The sequence below is a fragment of the Melanostigma gelatinosum genome, assembly GCF_949748355.1.
Source record: "Melanostigma gelatinosum genome assembly, chromosome: 21".
Classification (NCBI taxonomy): Eukaryota; Metazoa; Chordata; class Actinopteri; order Perciformes; family Zoarcidae; genus Melanostigma; species Melanostigma gelatinosum.
In genome coordinates this window covers 3010766-3028237 of record NC_136654.1, presented here as the reverse complement: position 1 = coordinate 3028237, position 17472 = coordinate 3010766, and the positions used below count along the sequence as shown (strand labels likewise).

The 17472-nt window shown below is 43.5% G+C and overlaps 1 protein-coding gene across 1 annotated transcript in view; it reads left to right on the top strand.

Moving 5' to 3' along the window:
* Positions 1–2877: 2877 nt before the first annotated feature.
* Positions 2878–17472, top strand: part of antxr1c (ANTXR cell adhesion molecule 1c) — a 25466-nt gene continuing 10871 nt past the window's right edge. The window contains exons 1-11 of the mRNA XM_079293256.1: positions 2878–3508; positions 11175–11246; positions 12816–12887; positions 13162–13243; positions 13363–13393; positions 13498–13571; positions 13662–13730; positions 14065–14145; positions 14750–14810; positions 15535–15633; positions 15822–15891. Coding sequence (XP_079149382.1) covers positions 3351–3508; positions 11175–11246; positions 12816–12887; positions 13162–13243; positions 13363–13393; positions 13498–13571; positions 13662–13730; positions 14065–14145; positions 14750–14810; positions 15535–15633; positions 15822–15891 — 869 coding nt within the window. The 5' untranslated portion in view covers positions 2878–3350. The remainder of the gene's footprint in view (positions 3509–11174; positions 11247–12815; positions 12888–13161; positions 13244–13362; positions 13394–13497; positions 13572–13661; positions 13731–14064; positions 14146–14749; positions 14811–15534; positions 15634–15821; positions 15892–17472) is intronic.

Genomic DNA, 17472 nt, shown 5'->3' with positions numbered 1-17472 from the left:
TGTGAATGACTATTCACATGCAGACATTTCAACTTGACTGGATCAGGACAGAGGAACTGGGTTAAACATCGAAACAACTGAACACCAACATGCAGTCCTGAGCATACACTGTAAAACACAAGTGGTGGAACATTCCTACTCCTCATTCAACATAAACTTATAACATAATTCAAAATAAGTATCTTAGCAGTTAAACATTTCCTGAGAGTCTTTGGTGACAAAGGGGCATTAAAACCATGTGAGGCTTGGTTTGGAGGGGCGAGCAGACCCCACAGTTAAGGTGTCTCTGCATATAAGACCTAAACAGACAGCAAACTCTGCAATGAACAGGATCAAAAACAGGATTTTAAAACATTGCATGTATCACATGTATAATACATGTTTAGGCTTGTTCAGTAGGGATGCTGACTGCGGCACGCCTCCTGGAGCTTCCGCTGTCTGCTGCCAGGTTGAACCACCTCATTGCTGTTTCACACTCATCATCTGTGGCGGCACGCGAGACACGATTCTTTCGACGGCATCTGTAATCACACGCAGATCATACAAAATCCCATGAGCCCTCAGTGGAACATACAGCAGACATGCAGTCTAAAAGCTCGTGGCTGTCTGGCATGTAAAGGTTTGCTGTGCTATATTCAGAGCTAATATATCATATAACTATTACTCCTCCTTAATGACACAGTTGTTTTACAAGTATAAGTAATGACTACTGAAAAGTTTAATTTGAAATAAATTCGGGTTTACAGTGAACCTATAAATTCTCGTCTTTCAATGTCTACTTTTAAAAATAATGTAAAAGTACATTATTTCAGCTCTTATGTGTCTCTCAAATTAGCAGGAAAAGTAGCTGAAGCTTCCAATTTGTATTGTTAATAGTCAGAGACTTTAGTTTAATCATCCACAAACCACAAACTATTATTTCTGTGGTGCAATTCAGACAATGAACCCAGATAATTAGGTGGGCAAGATTCCCTGATTTGAGGCCCAAATCTTACCACAATATAATTACTCCTGGCTCTGAAGAGTACTGGAACCTCTAGAAAATATATCGTCTGTATGTAACACGTTGGTCTAAATCCTATGTCATTCAATTTTCGGTTGTGTTCGGGTCTCTCTGTTTAACAGAAGGCAGAAGTAATGATTGTAACTATAGTGGGATTTTGCAATCCAAGGATGAACTTGAAAAGCCATAAAGACATGCAGGACTGTTCTTTTTTTTGGGGGCGGGGTCCAGTGTACACTGGACTTGAGTGTTTCTGAGTGTGTTGTAAGTGGTATGTATGTAATCGGATATGAAGATATACTGTGTGAGTGGATGTGAGACAGAGGAGCAGTGCACTGGTAAGCACTGGAATTCATTTTGTAAACCATAAGGATCTGAAGGGGGGAAAGTCAGAACACAGCAACATGTGTTGAGACTTTAAACAGGGGCCAAAGGGTGACACAGTGTGGGAGGGGTTTGGGGGGGTCTGATGCTTAAGAACGGGATTGACCGTGGTAATAATTCAGGCTGCCGCTGATTGTTTTGTAATCTGTTTGTCGGCCTGGTTTGTGTAAAAGTGATGGGAAAAGCAAATTCCACAAATATTTCCCATGGGAACGTCAAGACCGAGCATGAACGTCGTGACGCCGATGACGTCAGACGCTGCGGCCCTCTGTCCACTCAGAAGTTATCATTTAGATATCGATATTTACCCAGAGACATAGGTTCACGTACAATTTAAACAGTATTACTCGTTCAGAAAACTGGTTTGATTACAGTACCCATGATTGTTATGAGTTAGTATTGCTGTTCGGGTGCAGAAAAAGACCAGCCGTAGCTAACGAACTAGCATTTTGTAGTTGTTTGTTTGTGTAATAATCATTGTTGGTGAATTGAATCCTGTGAAGCATTGGCGGACTCCGCCACTAACATAAATGGCTATTACTGAAAAGATGCCGACCATAAGGGTTTCATTTTATGAAAATCTTGTGGATTATAATTCAAAGCAGATACAGCTTAATAACATATCACAAATATCCACCCAGCAGACCTGGGGGCACATAGTATTCATAAGAATGCTGTACAAAACAGATAGAAAGTGTGAGAGGGCCTGGGGGTTTAAAGGGGCCCAGAAGCTCATTTTTACCCTGGGCCCCCGTGGCAGGTTATTCCGGCAGTGCTCACAGAGGTCATGAGAATGGTCCAGGGGACCGACATGCAAACAACATGTGTAACGTTTAAGTAAAAAATGCTGATAAATACATTTTGGATTTCCGTGTAATTAAGAACACAGGTTATTTATGCAAAATGCTCGATTACAAATCATAGGCTCCTCAATGTTGTCTTTCAATAAACAAAGTAATCAGACTACTAGGTAAACTTGCTAGCCTTCTAACTCCTAAACCATATTATGCTGCACAAATGATTTTTAGTTTGAATCAGCTCCATCTGTTTGATGAATGACAACAAAGAGAAACAATTCTGGAAGTGTATGTTTCATGTAACTGTTTTCTCCACACTCGTTTTGCAGCCTCTGGGTTATCATGATGATTACAGATGTTGCTGTTCATGGTAATTAACGAGCAGCAGCACAGAGAAAGTCAACACACAGTGATTAATGAGGACAAAGTGCTGGGAATACGATCCATAAATAGACACATTGGTGTTAAGACTAATTCAACAACAGGCTTCAACATACAGTGACATTTCTCATAATCATGATCCCATCCTGGCCTGCGCCGAATCCTCCGCAAAATGCGCGAGTCTGCCACGTGAGGGAGGCGCAAAATGACCCATTTTCCGTCTTTCTCTCTCTTCCTCAGTTTGAAACATGAAACCTGTTCCATTTCAGCCAAGTCTGTCCCCCGTCTTCCAGTTCCTCCGCGCCAACACTGCTCTGCGTTACCCAGCTTCGTTTGGCTTTTTTTACAGACCAGTTTTGACACTTTGACTGGAAACTTTTATCCATTTATATATATTTATATATATTTATATTTTTTACCAACCACCCATTCATTTGAGCCATCCTCCCCTTGACGCGGGTTTGGATTTGTTTCTGCAAATGCTGCTTTTAAAACTTTTTTTCCTGCTAACTGCACGTGGATTCTGAAATATCCGGAACTTTTATTTTTTGACTTATCTCCCAACTGGGAGAAAGCATCTCTCTCTCCGGCGTGTTGCTATGATTGTAAACTAAGAGACGTGGAAGCATCGCCTGCATCCTTTCTGTTGTCTTTGTTGCACCTCTGCCTCTTTAATTATAGAACTGTCTCTGGGATGTAAGAAGACACTCAAACAATTATTTTTTTTTGTTTTTTTTTCCACAAAGGAATAAACCTTGTTTTTTTTTTACCCAAGGGAAAAAACCATGGCGACACTTAAATTGAACATGCGTTTTGTTTTGGTTTTATTCGGATTATTTTTGCTCTCTTCTCCATCTGGAAGAGCCGAGCCTGAGCAGCAGGACGAAGAGGAGGAGGAGAGTTCATGTCAGGGCGCTTTTGACCTGTATTTTGTGCTCGATAAGTAAGTGGAAACAGCTTAAAATGATGTGTTCATTCATTCAATCATATTAGGAATATCATTTGGAAACTAGCCTATACAGAAGTGTCTCGGGTGCAATAAACCAGCAAAACACACACAACAATAAGCCAACACCTGCATTAACTTCTCGTGTTACTGCTACTTTTATTTCATGATGTTATTGAAGACGATCTTTTTCAAACATGAGGTGAATGATACCAAAGTTTCTGCTCATAACATGATTTTTTTGTTCAAGTAGAGAAGACTGTAATTTAGCTGATTAGCACCGCTGCATCCGCAGAGACATCTGTGCGTGCGTGCGCGCGCGCGCGTGATGATGCTGACTTACAGAGTACAGTTTGCTGAAGAAGCAAAAAGAAGACCGGCGATTTGGATGCAACAGCGATATCTCTATTTCTCTGGGGATTTAAAACCCATTGCTTCTTCTTTCTCCACATCATTTTGTCACTCTCCTTAATCCGAGGCAAGAGGCTGTTATTTTGTTTTATTTCCCCCCCACTCATGCTAAAGGGACTTTTTCTGCTCTTTGCTCAGTGACTCCTCACCCTTCAGTCTCTGTACGCCCACATAGGAAAAATGCTGTGGTTGTGTGACATCTTAGCGCTGGACTCTAGCCGGAGAAAAAATAAAAAGTCAGAGAAAAGCAGGAGAAACTTATAGATTGCCTGTTTCTCTTTCAATGCCTTTACTGTACATCCAAGCGCAGTAACTTATGTGTTCCTCCATAAGGGAATACAGGAATCACCCTCTTTGCCATAATGTGACTCAATATAAAGATCTATACCTCATTCTAGTACTCAACTATGACTATAAATACTGTAACCCAACTAATCATCATCATTGTAAGCCACTGAGCCTAATTTGATGGAGAATCTGCAAACAGCAGAGGAGGAACCTCTGTTGTGAGCAATTAGAAACTGTATTACAACTCTGCTGTTGAATCTGTTCAACCTGGGTATTGCTGCATCAGCACTTATCCTTCTCCTTGCATTAATGGAGCATTGCCGGGAATGGGGAGGGGAAACAAGCAAGGACAGGAAGCAACAACGTTGATGGAAAATGTGGTGTTCATTTGGAGGACAAAATGTTGCACGCAGCACCTTTAACAACTCGTTTTGTGGGGGGTTTCACCTGAGGAGGCAGATTAGCATCACTGATGAATATATAACGTCTAACCCTGATGGGCCCTTGTTATCAGCATAGTGACAATTTGAAGTGCCTTGCTGTACCAACTGAGCACACCATCTTTGACGTGCCTCCTGATTTGTGAACGTTTTGATTCCTGAGTAGAAGTGGACGCAAAACACGGAACTGCTCCCCAGATGTGCGGGGCTGCATTTGGCTCACGCTGTGCGGTGAACACTGACACATGCTGCGAATAAGGAGACAGCCTCTTTTTTTTTTCTCCTCCTTTTGTTTCAATGTCAGATGCTATTGTTAGCTGGTCTGCGTGCTTTGGTGCCCACTCTCATTAGAGACCTGCCTCAGCATCAGCCTCAACCCCATCCCTCAGGCCTGAGTTGGTTTTATGAGACGCAGCCTGAACTCTCTGCCCTGGTCGATCCATGTGGAGGGCGTTAATGTGCGTGAGAATGGGGGTTTTCAGTATGTGGACTAGCAGAAGATACAGGGTAGTAAAACGCTGACAGTGCTCCCTTTCGTCGAAGTACAGTAAGACACATGGGACTACTTTAGGAATAGTGTGAATCATTGGTCACCTGGACTCCAAGCCTGCGTGGATGAGTTCCTCTTTTGGAAATAACCAAAGGACAGGAAGTTAATTTACAGTGAGTTACACAACAGATTGAGCGCTCTGGTTGAGCAGAGGGGAAAACGTGGCTGAGGGCTTTTATATAATGAGCCACAGATCATGTGACTTATTCGCCACTTGTCTCTGGTTGAACCTGTTTTAATCAGCAATAGCTACAGTAGCTATTGTCCGCCCAATACAGCACGATTGTGTGGCATACGAATGAAATCATAAGCGTTTGGTGTCCATGCAGGCAGTGTTCCTTTCATGTAGTAAGGTGAGAAGTGAAGCCTTAGCCATAACTTAACCAGCCGTTTGCTGATAATGTAGGAATATCTAACACGCCAGGGGCTCTGTGAGGATGTATACTTTGAGCTAAATGCTAACGTCAACATGCTATCGCAAGGACTCTCTGTCTGTCTGTGTTCATGTGAGAATGTCCTTTCGCATATCCCAAGAACCGTCCATCCAATCTGCTTCACACTTAGGCAGGTGTATTGTTGGGAACCCAAGGGAGAGCCATGTCGAAATTGGTGCAATTTGGACCAGCAACAAGTTCCGTATTTAATAAACTTTGAACACAAGCAAACTGTTCACATATGAAACAAATATTGAAATTGTATTAATTTTGGGGTGCACATTTTGCTGTTTGAAGTCCCTATTTAGTATTTGTAAAAAGTGGTGGCCACTGATGGCAACCAAAGGTCAAGAATTGGTTGCCAAATTTCTAAATTTTTCTAAATCTGGCAACCCTTACCGTCGAGCCCTGTTATGTGGGGCGTTGCAGAATTGTCCGATATCAACATCACGTCTGAAGATCGCATGGGTCGTGTTCACCTGGAAAGAAGGCGCACAGACACATGGTAATGCTGATGGAATTGGTTTATTTAACGAGTAAAGAGAAACACACTTTGGGCATTGCGTTGTAGGGTCACGAGTTTCACAGCAATGAGGAAAGATAACCGCTGCGTCGGCTCATGAAGTTGACTCCAAAGGCATTCGTTGCAGCCTCGGGCAGATGATGTCATGTCACGGCTAGAACATGTAGGACAGTGCTCTCTGAGACCGGCTGCCCTGCAGTTCACTGTTTTACATGTTTTCATGTGGAAGATGAAATGATTCACCTTTGAGCTCCAGTGCCAATGTTCACTTCTTGATGACTGCATTTACACTATTATGTTTCTGTCGATTGCGCACAAATTAGAAGCAATTATTGCGCAATATTGCTGTCACTGTTTAATTCGTGGATTACAACATCAGATAAAGAAGGTGGGAGTAAAACAGACACATGAAGTCTTTCCCTCTTTCCCTTCGTGTCAATATCTGTCTGCTTTTGATTTATCTCTCTTTCATTTCCAGCAGACTCGTATTACCGCTCGAATCCATACTCCTCATTGCTCCTCATGAGATACACTCTTTCACACCCGTCTCTTTGTCTTGTAGGTCCGGGTCCGAAATACAGTCATGTTCGTCTCATCTTTGTTTTTTCAAAACTACTAATCACGGCTGCAAAATGTTGTTGTTGTTAATGCAGTCACGAGTTGGCGCACCGGTTTGGGCGTTGGGTCATGCTGCCTGCATCCTGGCAAGTCAGCGAAAAACCAAGACGTGCAGCTGCAGTCCATAAATATTTTGGATATGTCTCGCAATGGAATACGTTCTAGCTGTGGAATGACACTCACTCTGTGTTTTGTCATTTGGTCTTTTGCAGCGTGCTGCTTTGGTGTTTTCAGCAGGAAGAAATGTCTTTTTAAATGATACCATGCCGTCTGCCGTCCCACAGGGACAAAGACAAGACCAGAGGTGTTAAAGGGAATGAATGCCGCTCTAACTCCTTTCCAAACCCACTGGTAATATATCATATGTGACTCTGACCGTACAGAAAAACAAGGTGCATCACAAAGTACATTACAGATGGTCTGATGAAGCCAGAAAAGAAAGAATCTTATGGCACACGCCTCACATGCCTCTCCTCCAGCTAGTTATCCCGTAGTTGTTTTTTTCCCCCAAACAATTCCTCAACAATTTGGGAATAGAAGTGCAGCATTAGCATCTCATTGACTTCTACAACGGCTGTAAAAGTAGGTTTGTGGTTTTAAACAAACAAATCCTTGTGCCCAGTCAGTTGACTTGGAGCACCACCATTGGCTGCAGGCTGGGCTGGTGTGGGTAGGCCCAGCTGGAATGGCAGACAGCCTCCTCGGTGGAGTTGGGATTTGTTTTTTTTTCTTCTTCAACACTTAGAACCGTGAGAGCGAAGCTGAGAGCCGCTAAGACTTTAGAGCGATGGAGCTTTTTCCCACATGCCGTCATCCCGTTGCCCTCTGGGAGAGAAGTGCTTGCTGGGTAGTTAAAAGTGGACTTAGTTGAGAAATTAGAGAAGGCTTGATGTCAAACACGCTTCAGCTGTAATATCCTGTGCTTGAGTTTAAAGGATTGCAGGCATACTCAACAATTCCCTGGCTTTCAAAATGGCCGCTTTAGGGCCCATAGCAAAAGCAGCATTTTCTTTGAAACATCAACTGTTTTCTCCTTTGAAGCCTCCATAAAGCAGTATTATGTTGATATTAAAAAACTACCTATGGTACTTATAATGGACACATTATGATTCATTTTCTGCAGAACCAGCAGAATGATTTGTCAATTAAGCAAACCCAACCTCAAATATATCCCTCTGGGAGCCTTATTGTCTTATTGTTGAAACAGTTTTTACCATGTATAGTTTAAAAACATTTTTTGGCTGAGCTTAACAACGGTCAGCGGTTCCATTGAAATTCAAATCGACAAGTAAACACAACCTCGTCTCGAGCTGATATAAGCCACTATAAGAGAGTTGACAGTAGAGGGATAACAGGGAATGAGGTCCACAGACCGACTTGCCTTAAGACCCAGAGGCCAGAGTAATAAATCAGATTTAAAAAAGATATGGTCACCACACAGCAATTTCATCAACTGTTTACACTTTGCTGTGGTTGTCTGGTGGGGTTGGTGCTTCGGGCTGTTTTGTATGCCAGCTGTGTTGGCTGAAGCACACGGACGACACTCGGCCTCACAGTTTTTCATCGAATCATCGGCATCTTTCCTCTGGCAGACGAGTTTTGCGTTGGAGCCAACAGATTTTTCACATTATCTCACTCCCAGTCCGCTGAATTGACTGTACGATAAGGCGCTTCATCTTTCCCTTTTTCTCTTTCCTTCCTCTCCTTTTGTTTCTTTTTCTCTCTCGGCCCTCGGATGGCGCACGTCCAGACACATGCTCTTCATCTCGCTCCGAGAATCTGTCAAGATCAAGAGAACGCTGTCGCTCGGCTTTCGTCGATTTGCTGGGACATGGCTTCAAACCGCCGTTGGGTCTTGATCACTTTGTCTGCAAATTGTATCGCCCCGCCCCCTCACCTCTCAAACCTACTTCATGTGGTCAAACCCCAAACCGCTGAACTCCAGGGCTCAACTCGGCCCATTAAAATGAGATCAAAGGATTTAGGGGGGGGGGGGGGGGGAAAGGCACCACATAAAATTGTTTCGTTAAGAGTTATAGAATGAAACGGCCCACTTCCTTTAACCAGTGCTGTTTGGACAGGTGAGTAAAACTGCAAGCTAGGCCTCGGTCCCACGGCTACAGCCACTTCGGTCAGTTGAGCGGTTCCAATGCAAACAAGAGTCATTGTGGTTCAGGAATAAAGATAAGCAGATGAACACCGAAGGTGGGAGTCCTCAGATTCACCCTGGTGTTAAATAAATACTCAAAGATGATCCCCACACCTCTACGTGACCATTAGCTGCAGGAACGTCTCGCCAGACTTTCTTCTTCTGCTTCCCCCTCCTCCGTCGCTGTAATGGAACAGTTTACAAAAGCAATTGGCTCCTGCCATTCCTTCAGGTCAGAGGCCGTCAGTGTGTGTGTGTGTGTGTGTGTGCAATCCTTGTGTGACTATTTCTGTTTGCGCTGCACATTTGGTTGAACATCCAAGCTAAACATCTCTCCCACCTCAGGCTTTTTATGTTTTGGGGAGGATTTAGTTGAGCTTGTAAGGTCTTGTCCTCTTTCTTTGCTCAGTCAGCCTTGACGTGGGGGATCGAGTCATGTCATTCGATCAACAACATCTCGGAGAAAACGCTTAGGTCGGACGTTTAGTCGACCGGCATTTGTGTCGACTCAGACTTGGCGAGGGAAAACAGTGAAACTTGCATGACAAGTAGATGTTATTTCGGATGCTTTTCTTGTATTTGGAGGAGAGGGTCTAGATATTACCAGCATGGGTGGCCCAACGGGAACCTGAACCTCTACCTTTGGCAGACGGGCAATGCTCGACTCATTCTGCAAGATTCTCTGTGTTTTCACTCAGAAAGTTGCTTTCCTTTTTACCAGCTCGCCGCCTTCTGAGCAATCAATTCAGTTTGTTGTCCTTGGACTTTAAGTCGATGAAGTTTGCTCTCACTTCAGCCACTGTTGCTCGTGTTGACTCCCCTTGGAATGCTCGTTGCTGCGGAGTGTGTTGAGAGTTTTAAATGCGGATTAAGTTCAGCATCTGCAAAAGTAATTGCTGATCGACAACTCTATCATATGAGGCTCATGGTTTTGTGTGTCTACAAATATCCAAATCATCAAAAAAAAAAAAAAAACGTTGTTAATAGTAATCTCATTTACGGAACAGATGTTTTCTCATCAGCCCAAGGCATGAAAAGTCTGTGAACCAGAAGTAGTTCAGTCTGTTTATTATGTCTAGAGGGGGATTCTCAAACTGATTTCTTTTGAGTGTGCTGGGAACTGATACAACTAAAAGGTACGCTAGGATAACGAACCCAGTGTTTAGTCTGGTTCCTGTTACCTCCCATACGAACAACTGTTTCAACCTGACGCTTTCTTGCAGTCAGCGATGAAGACCAAAAATAAAAAAGGTCACATTTGTACGTTTGGCTCATCCTCAGTGGACCGCATGCCAATGGAAACTCTCCAATAAATTGAAATCCAGCTAATCCCTGTGGATAGAAAAAACACCACACACACACACACACACACACAGTCTGTCCACAGGAAATGAAGGTAGCTCCGTAGGGAGTTTTTCAAAATAGTCCAGTTTTATGGAGGTTCCCCCGCGGAGACCGGGACCTGTTTCCTCAGCCTTGAGGGCCTCATTTGCCTTGAGGGCCTCATTCAGGATACAGGAGGGTGCTAAATTACACAGCAGACCACACCACCAAAGCCTCTTTTATCTCAACAGGCCCCTCGTGTATAGCGCAGGCTAATTGTTTTAAGTTATTCCCTCCAGTGGCGTTTACATAAATGTGATGGTCCATGTTTTTAATTAAATTTAGGTTTAATATACCCCCCACCAGGGTTTAGTAACAGATAAAGGGGCTATCAATATGTTGCTAGCTAGACAGCTAAAGTAGCATTCTAGCTGTTGATAGAAACGGTGTAATGAAAGTAATGTTCCTTCCATTAACTAAACAAAAAAACAATACTTTTTGTTAAAAATAATTTCAACAGAAAGTGAAGTTACTGTAACAAGTGTAACAGTTGTGTTTGGGCCAGAATACATACAAGGTGTTCTTGTTTTGGAGCTGATGATGCTACCCGCTGTTTTGTTTTTTGCTCAGAAAGCAATATTCTTCTTGTACGACTGCCATAACCTGTGGAAGTTAGTGTCTGATAGATAATTCTAGCTGAACAAATCATTTGTAACTCAGAGATATGTATACAGAAGTCGTAAACTATCTTTAATCTTGGATTAAGGGTGAATGTGCCTCGCAGGTTTTATAATAGCTGTATTTTCATTAGCATTGAGCTACTTTGAGGATTTTCTTGCTTACTCGTGTTCTTATTGTTACTTCTTTCAACCACTGCAAGGGGCATTGGAACTCATGATTTATAGACATATATATTTTTTGTCTTAGGTCTGGCAGTGTGAAGAATCACTGGGAGGAAATCTACTACTTTGTGGAGAATCTAGCTGAGAAATTCAAAAGGTAAGGTCTCCATAAACACACATGGCAAACATACATGTCAACACAAGTATGCAGTACAAAAGGGGAAAGGGGAAAAAACTGTATCCTGTAAGGTTTGAAAGGTTTGAAAAGGTTTCACGACCGGACTTTAAGTCTTGGGACACTTTACAGCCTTGCTGCCTCTGTACTCTGTACTTCCTGGAGCCCCGAGCTGTAGATCACTGAAGAGAAACACATACTTTACGCAGCAGTAACACCGGGAAAGTAAAATAAATATCTGTCCCTACAGCCACAGCTGGCAATGTGCTCAGTCACCCAGCATGCAAGCTGATGTTTCACTGTCTTCAGCAGCCGAGCTGATGTCTGGAGTTAGTGGGGGAACCAGCAGTGACTACAGGAACAAAGATGTTCTATGTGTAGAAGCGGCCTGGTTTTTACAACCTGGGTGTCTCAACTCAGATCTCTTTCCTCAAATGTTACTCACGCCTGACGTTTTATAATGAGTGCCAATGATGAGAGGTTCCACATGGATATTATACAGGTAGTAGTCAAGTGCTCTTGAATGAAAATTATTTTTTTATCTTGTTTTTTTTCAATACAATTTCCCCAGCAGCATGATTGCCCCGAATTTACAAAGTTGAATAAGCAAAATATAAACTGTATTCATACTGTGCAGCCTCTTCATGAGATAGAAAACATCTGTCTGTCGTCAAAGTTCATGTGATTATCAATAATTTGCATCCGTTTTAGTTTTTTTTTAACATCAACCATATTGATTACACATGTGTCAAACATGCAAAACCAATCTTTCAGTGAACATAAAGAGAACTGTACTGAAGCAAATGAAGATACTGTAGATATGACTGCATCCTCTAAAATATGAAGTGTAATTTAATACAGTGCCGTGTAAAATGCAAAATGTCAACAGCTGGCCCTTTGTTTTGTCCGTACTGCTCGAAGGCCACAACAACACCTGCCAGAGACCAGAGAGAAGAACCAACCGTCCACAATGTTTTCCACAAACATGACTTCAAACAGCGCCAATCTGCGTTCACTTACTGTCTCTCGCCAATAATACAACACTTTTTTTTTTACGTCAGATAGCTGCGCATGTATGTTTACAAGCACGCAATTCCTTTCCGAAGATGAAATTTCACCAACAAACAAAAACAACAAGCTTTCCCCACATCTGCGGGCTCAGCGATGTAGTTTGAATACAAACTTTTGAGTCGTGTCACGCACAGGAGGTTCGAATCGTGCTCACAGGCACAACTCCGTGCATGGTGTCACTTGACGCCTTGGTGCGTCGGGCCGCATTCAAGATGCACTTCAGGAAAACAATATGTTGCTTTCGCAGCGTTACTGTGACCCTCACAATGTTTGTAATTCATCTCAGATGGTGTGGAACTGTTTGTATTACTTACATGTTGTGCAAGGTGGGAAAACACCAACTGGCAGCCAAATGCTCTGTGTTTGGCACGTATCGTCAATAATTGATGATAAATGATTTTCTCACTGCACTGCCAACAATGTGGGAGGCTGAATGACAGGGGAGATGATGGGTTTTTGTGTTTTTCTTTCCTGTTCCAGTCCCATGCTGAGGATGTCCTTCATAACGTTCTCCTCCAGAGCGTCCACCATCATGAAACTGACGGAAAACAGGTAAATGAACTCCTGGCTCATACCGTCTGTTGATTAATGTGATGAATTAACTACGACCGACTAATCCAAGCTGAGTTTTTGTTATGAATAAATGTCAATACAGCACGGAATGCAGTTGCACCAGAGTGAAAGAAGATGCTCTCTGAACTGACATGAAGCTAAATAAAATGGACGTGTGTCACCGTGTGACTGTTGAGAGTATCACAGAAACTGTGTCTCCAGCTTGCGTTGGTGCTCCACTGAGGATAGAGACATTTGTCCTTCTTCTCTGCAGAGGGGACATCAGAAAGGGGCTGAACGCTCTGAAAAATGAGGTTCCTGGTGGAGACACATTCATGCACCTTGGATTGCACAGGGTAAGCCTGTGTCGAAATTCTTTTTCATCTTATTCTACACTTCTTCTTTTCGTTCAAATCTGAAGCTTTTTGGTATTTCCTGTCTTTCTCACCACGAAAAATGTCTCCTACTTTTAAAGGCAAATGAGCAGATCCACCAGGAGAACTTTGGTACGCATTAAAACAAAACAAAAACTTTTTCTTTTGAATACCTACTTCAAGCTCGTGGCCATGAATTATGTTGAGGTTACAGCACGTCTGCATGCTTCTTCCAGGCACGGCCAGCGTGATTATCGCGCTGACAGACGGAGAGCTGCAGGAACATCAGCTCATCACTGCGCAGCAAGAGGTATCCACTCATAGCTCCGGCAGTGGATCACACGTTTGATTTGCTTGCGTGCCAGAACCCACTCGCTTTATTGCTTGTGTCTCCCAACAGGCGGAGAGAGCCAGGTCTCTTGGAGCTATTGTGTACTGCGTCGGGGTCAAAGACTTCAACGAGACGCAGGTAACGCCGACGTTATCCATTTGTGGCAATTTTACCTTTGTGTTCCCCTGAATGCCGTTATGTCTGGTTTGAAATAAAGACCATGCATGTACAGTACACCACATGTGCTCAGGAGTCCACGCTCGTGTGTATTGAGCGGCCCTCTGTGCAGTTTGGCCAACCCATAATTTAAGATTTCCTGAAATCCAATCCAAGAGATTGTTTAACCCTGAGCTGGCTCTTAAAGCTGCCAATTTATGTACTTATTCTATGTTCTTCTCTAATTAAGCGACTTATCTCCTTCCCCCTTTTTTCCTCCTCCCACACCTCCGTCTCCACCTCTCTCCCTCTGTAGCTGGCCACCATTGCAGACACCATCGAGCACGTGTTTCCTGTGCTGGGCGGCTTCCACTCACTCCGGGGAGTCATCGATTCGGTAAATAAACTCTTCTCCGCTACAGCGTCCCTGCAGCTGAAGCTCACATACGGCGGACGTCCACAGCGTTCATGTGTTCATCTAGAGTCTGTCAGAGCTGCCTTCAGGCAACACTCGCTCAGATATGAATGCACAGAGAACCCCGTTACTCATCAGACATCCGGTCGCTACATCGGTTTGTCCAATGCAAGAATACAAAAGCAGCACTGATTCATATCTAACTGTCAGCGTTGTAGTCGAAGATTCAACTCAAACAGGGTTTTTTTATACGTGTTAGGGAGAACTGAAGGTCTTTGTGGACACTGGGCTCATGAAACTCATGCGCATATTTAAAGAGTACAGTACAGGCAGGGTCCAAGAACAACAAGCCCCGTCTCCCGTATGTTACAGACTCCGAACTCCAGTGGAGTATACTGATGCGACCATAGTGTTTATAACATGCGTTTCAAGACGTGGAAAGTTTTCAGAAGTGATACCGTGTGATTATTGAGCTGCCATTCTTTTACGACAGTACAATTTGATAAACCTGCGTGTTACAGAGAGGACAGCATCCGTGTCGGAGAAGAATAGAAAAGAAATGACTTTCTCCTTGTTTACCCTCCAGATCATCAAGAAGTCCTGCATTGAGATTTTGGCAGCTGAGCCGTCCAGTGTGTGTGCCGGAGGTGGGGAGATGAAAACACACACTCGAACACACACACACACACACACACACACACACACACACACTCACTCAGTCACACAGTCGGACACAAGCTGAAGTGGGTGCCAGCCTCCCATCGTTTCTTGAACTGTGTTAATTTCATTACTGCGTGCAGCGTCTCCCCTGCTCTCTCTTCAGGAATGACATTCCCAGATCATACATGGGCATCCAGCTCACTGACAGGAAATCTCTCTGTCATTTTCTACTGTGTTTACTCAGATTCCCTCTGCCCGATTACAAGCAAATTAGGGCTCATAAATTAAAGTCACATGCCTTATTAGTTTAGATTTGTGCCTGATCTAATGTGTTTCTATTTTACTGAAACTCACTCACTAGGATGGACCATTTCTGTCTCTTGGTCATATTATTTCTGCATGTTATATTTGTTTACATAACAGGGACAATAACAAAATGTTAGGGAAAAAATGGGGAAGTATAAATATATGTACATATACACACGCACATGTCCTGTATATACATTCATACATATTTAAAGTAATAAGAATATAAAAACAGAATTAAGGAGGTACTATGCATTCTTAGATTTGAGGACTGAGGCCCATATTTTCCAGCAATCTCTGTGCCGTTTGATGAGCATCATGTACCATACATGCAGTATAAAATGTTCAATGTGCATGCCAAAGAGTGTTCAAGAAAAAAAATGTCAATGTGCGTTGTGTAACCAGAGTCTTTCCAAGTGGTGGTGAGAGGAAACGGCTTCCTCCACGCCAGGAACATCAACCAGGTGCTCTGCAGCTTCAAAATCAACGACACCGTGACAGTCAGTGAGTACGCCGGCACTCCTGTCTCTTAATGTAACATTCAAATGTGCATAAATCGTCTTCTAAAGCCCATCCAGATCAAACACTGGCTGTCTAATGTGTGTTCATAATTTACAATCACACACAGCGATGTAGATCAGACTGAGGAGTCGACTTTCTACCTTCATTGAAATGTTGTCTTTGCTTCCTAGATGAAAAGCCGGCAAGTGTAGAAGACACATTCCTGCTGTGTCCGGCTCCCGTCATCGATGAAGTTGGGAAGTAGGTGCCTCGTTTCTTCTTTTTTTTTATTGATTTCACATTCATCTTTGATCATTTCATTCTTTGCCTCAGACACAGAGAAAAACACATGTATACATACACGTGTACACGGGCACAGGCCACAAGAAGCCTGCCATACATGAGCTCTTTTTACCATTCCCCATCCGCGGCCGCATTCCTCTTTTTTCTAGATTCCAGTACGGCAAAACATGTGGAAACCCTCCCTGCATCTGTCCTGCTCCACAGAGCATTGGCGCATCTTTCAGCTCATTGTTTTTTTGGTTTTATCAGCCACTTCACTGTTTTGGTTCAGTCTCACTGCTCACATCAGTCATTTACAGCTGCAGGAGGCAGCTGTTTTCTGCAAAAAGCAAAGAGCTCTAAAAGCACACTGTGTGCTACCTGCCCAGCACTAAACGGCGGACACGCTGACATGTTTGCCATAAAAACATGTCAGCATGTTATCTCGGGACATTTACTTTTCATGATTCTGGCGAATCCTCGTGCACTTAAGAGCCCAATTCCAGACGGCAATGGAGCAAAAGAGGGAGGGATGTAAAAACGAAGACAACGGAGGTTGTTTTGCTCAAAACGTTCACCCCAGAGTCACACCATCAGCTGGGCCGTACTCTCTTATTGGTCCAACATCAACAATCCACAAACCTCTTTAACCAAAGTCTTCATGGGAAGAAAGCTACAACGGCCCACAGAAGAGACGGTTGAGTGGACGCTGGTCAAAGTCTTTCAAACTGCTTGGAGACAAAGAGTCACTTTTAGCTCCTTTTTCACACACTTTCTTGACCTGCAGCGGTATTTCTGTTGGCGATTGCATAATTCCATAATTACGCTACAAATTCCATCATTTGTTATTCTCCCGACAGAAGTTACAAATCCAATTTACGGTTAATGTTTGCACTGGCAGTGGTGCGGAAAGAGAGCGGATTTGAGTTCCACTGCAGGGAGGAGAGGTTTAAACGACCTGGACTGATGACTGTGAAGCTTCTATCAACACCTCAGCAGAAGGGTCGTAAAGCTGAGGAGGGTACATCGTGAGCCTTCGCCTCCATGTCCCATCAAGCCAGTCATCTCCCGCCTTTGTATACATTTTCTGTTCTCTCCTATCCCTGACTTATCTTTTTACCCCTCCCCCTCCCTTTTTCTCTCCACCTCTGCCTTTACTTTCGGTGCCACGGTGGCTTTTTTCTTTTCACCAACTGCTTAGCCTTGCTGGTTGTTTTCCAGTCCCCCCCCCTCTTTATTTCTGCCCGTCTGTTTCTTTTTCCCCTCTGTATCTGTCTCTTATTTGTGTCTGTCACCCAGAAGCTTTCTTTCATCCCCTGTCCGTCTCCCACTCTCTTTATTAAACAGTCTCCCTGTCCAGTTTCGGCTGATCAAAGCCGGGTAGCAGCTTGTCCGGTCTTTCAAGTGTGCGGCCATGCGTTTGTGTGCCGCTTGATTCTCGGCAGCGTGGAAAAACCTTGTCTGTGTGTCTGAACCGCTCCATTAATACCCAGACAAATTAAGTTCGTTTTCAACTAATTTGCAGCCGTTTGTATCCCTTTGATACATTACCTTTTGACC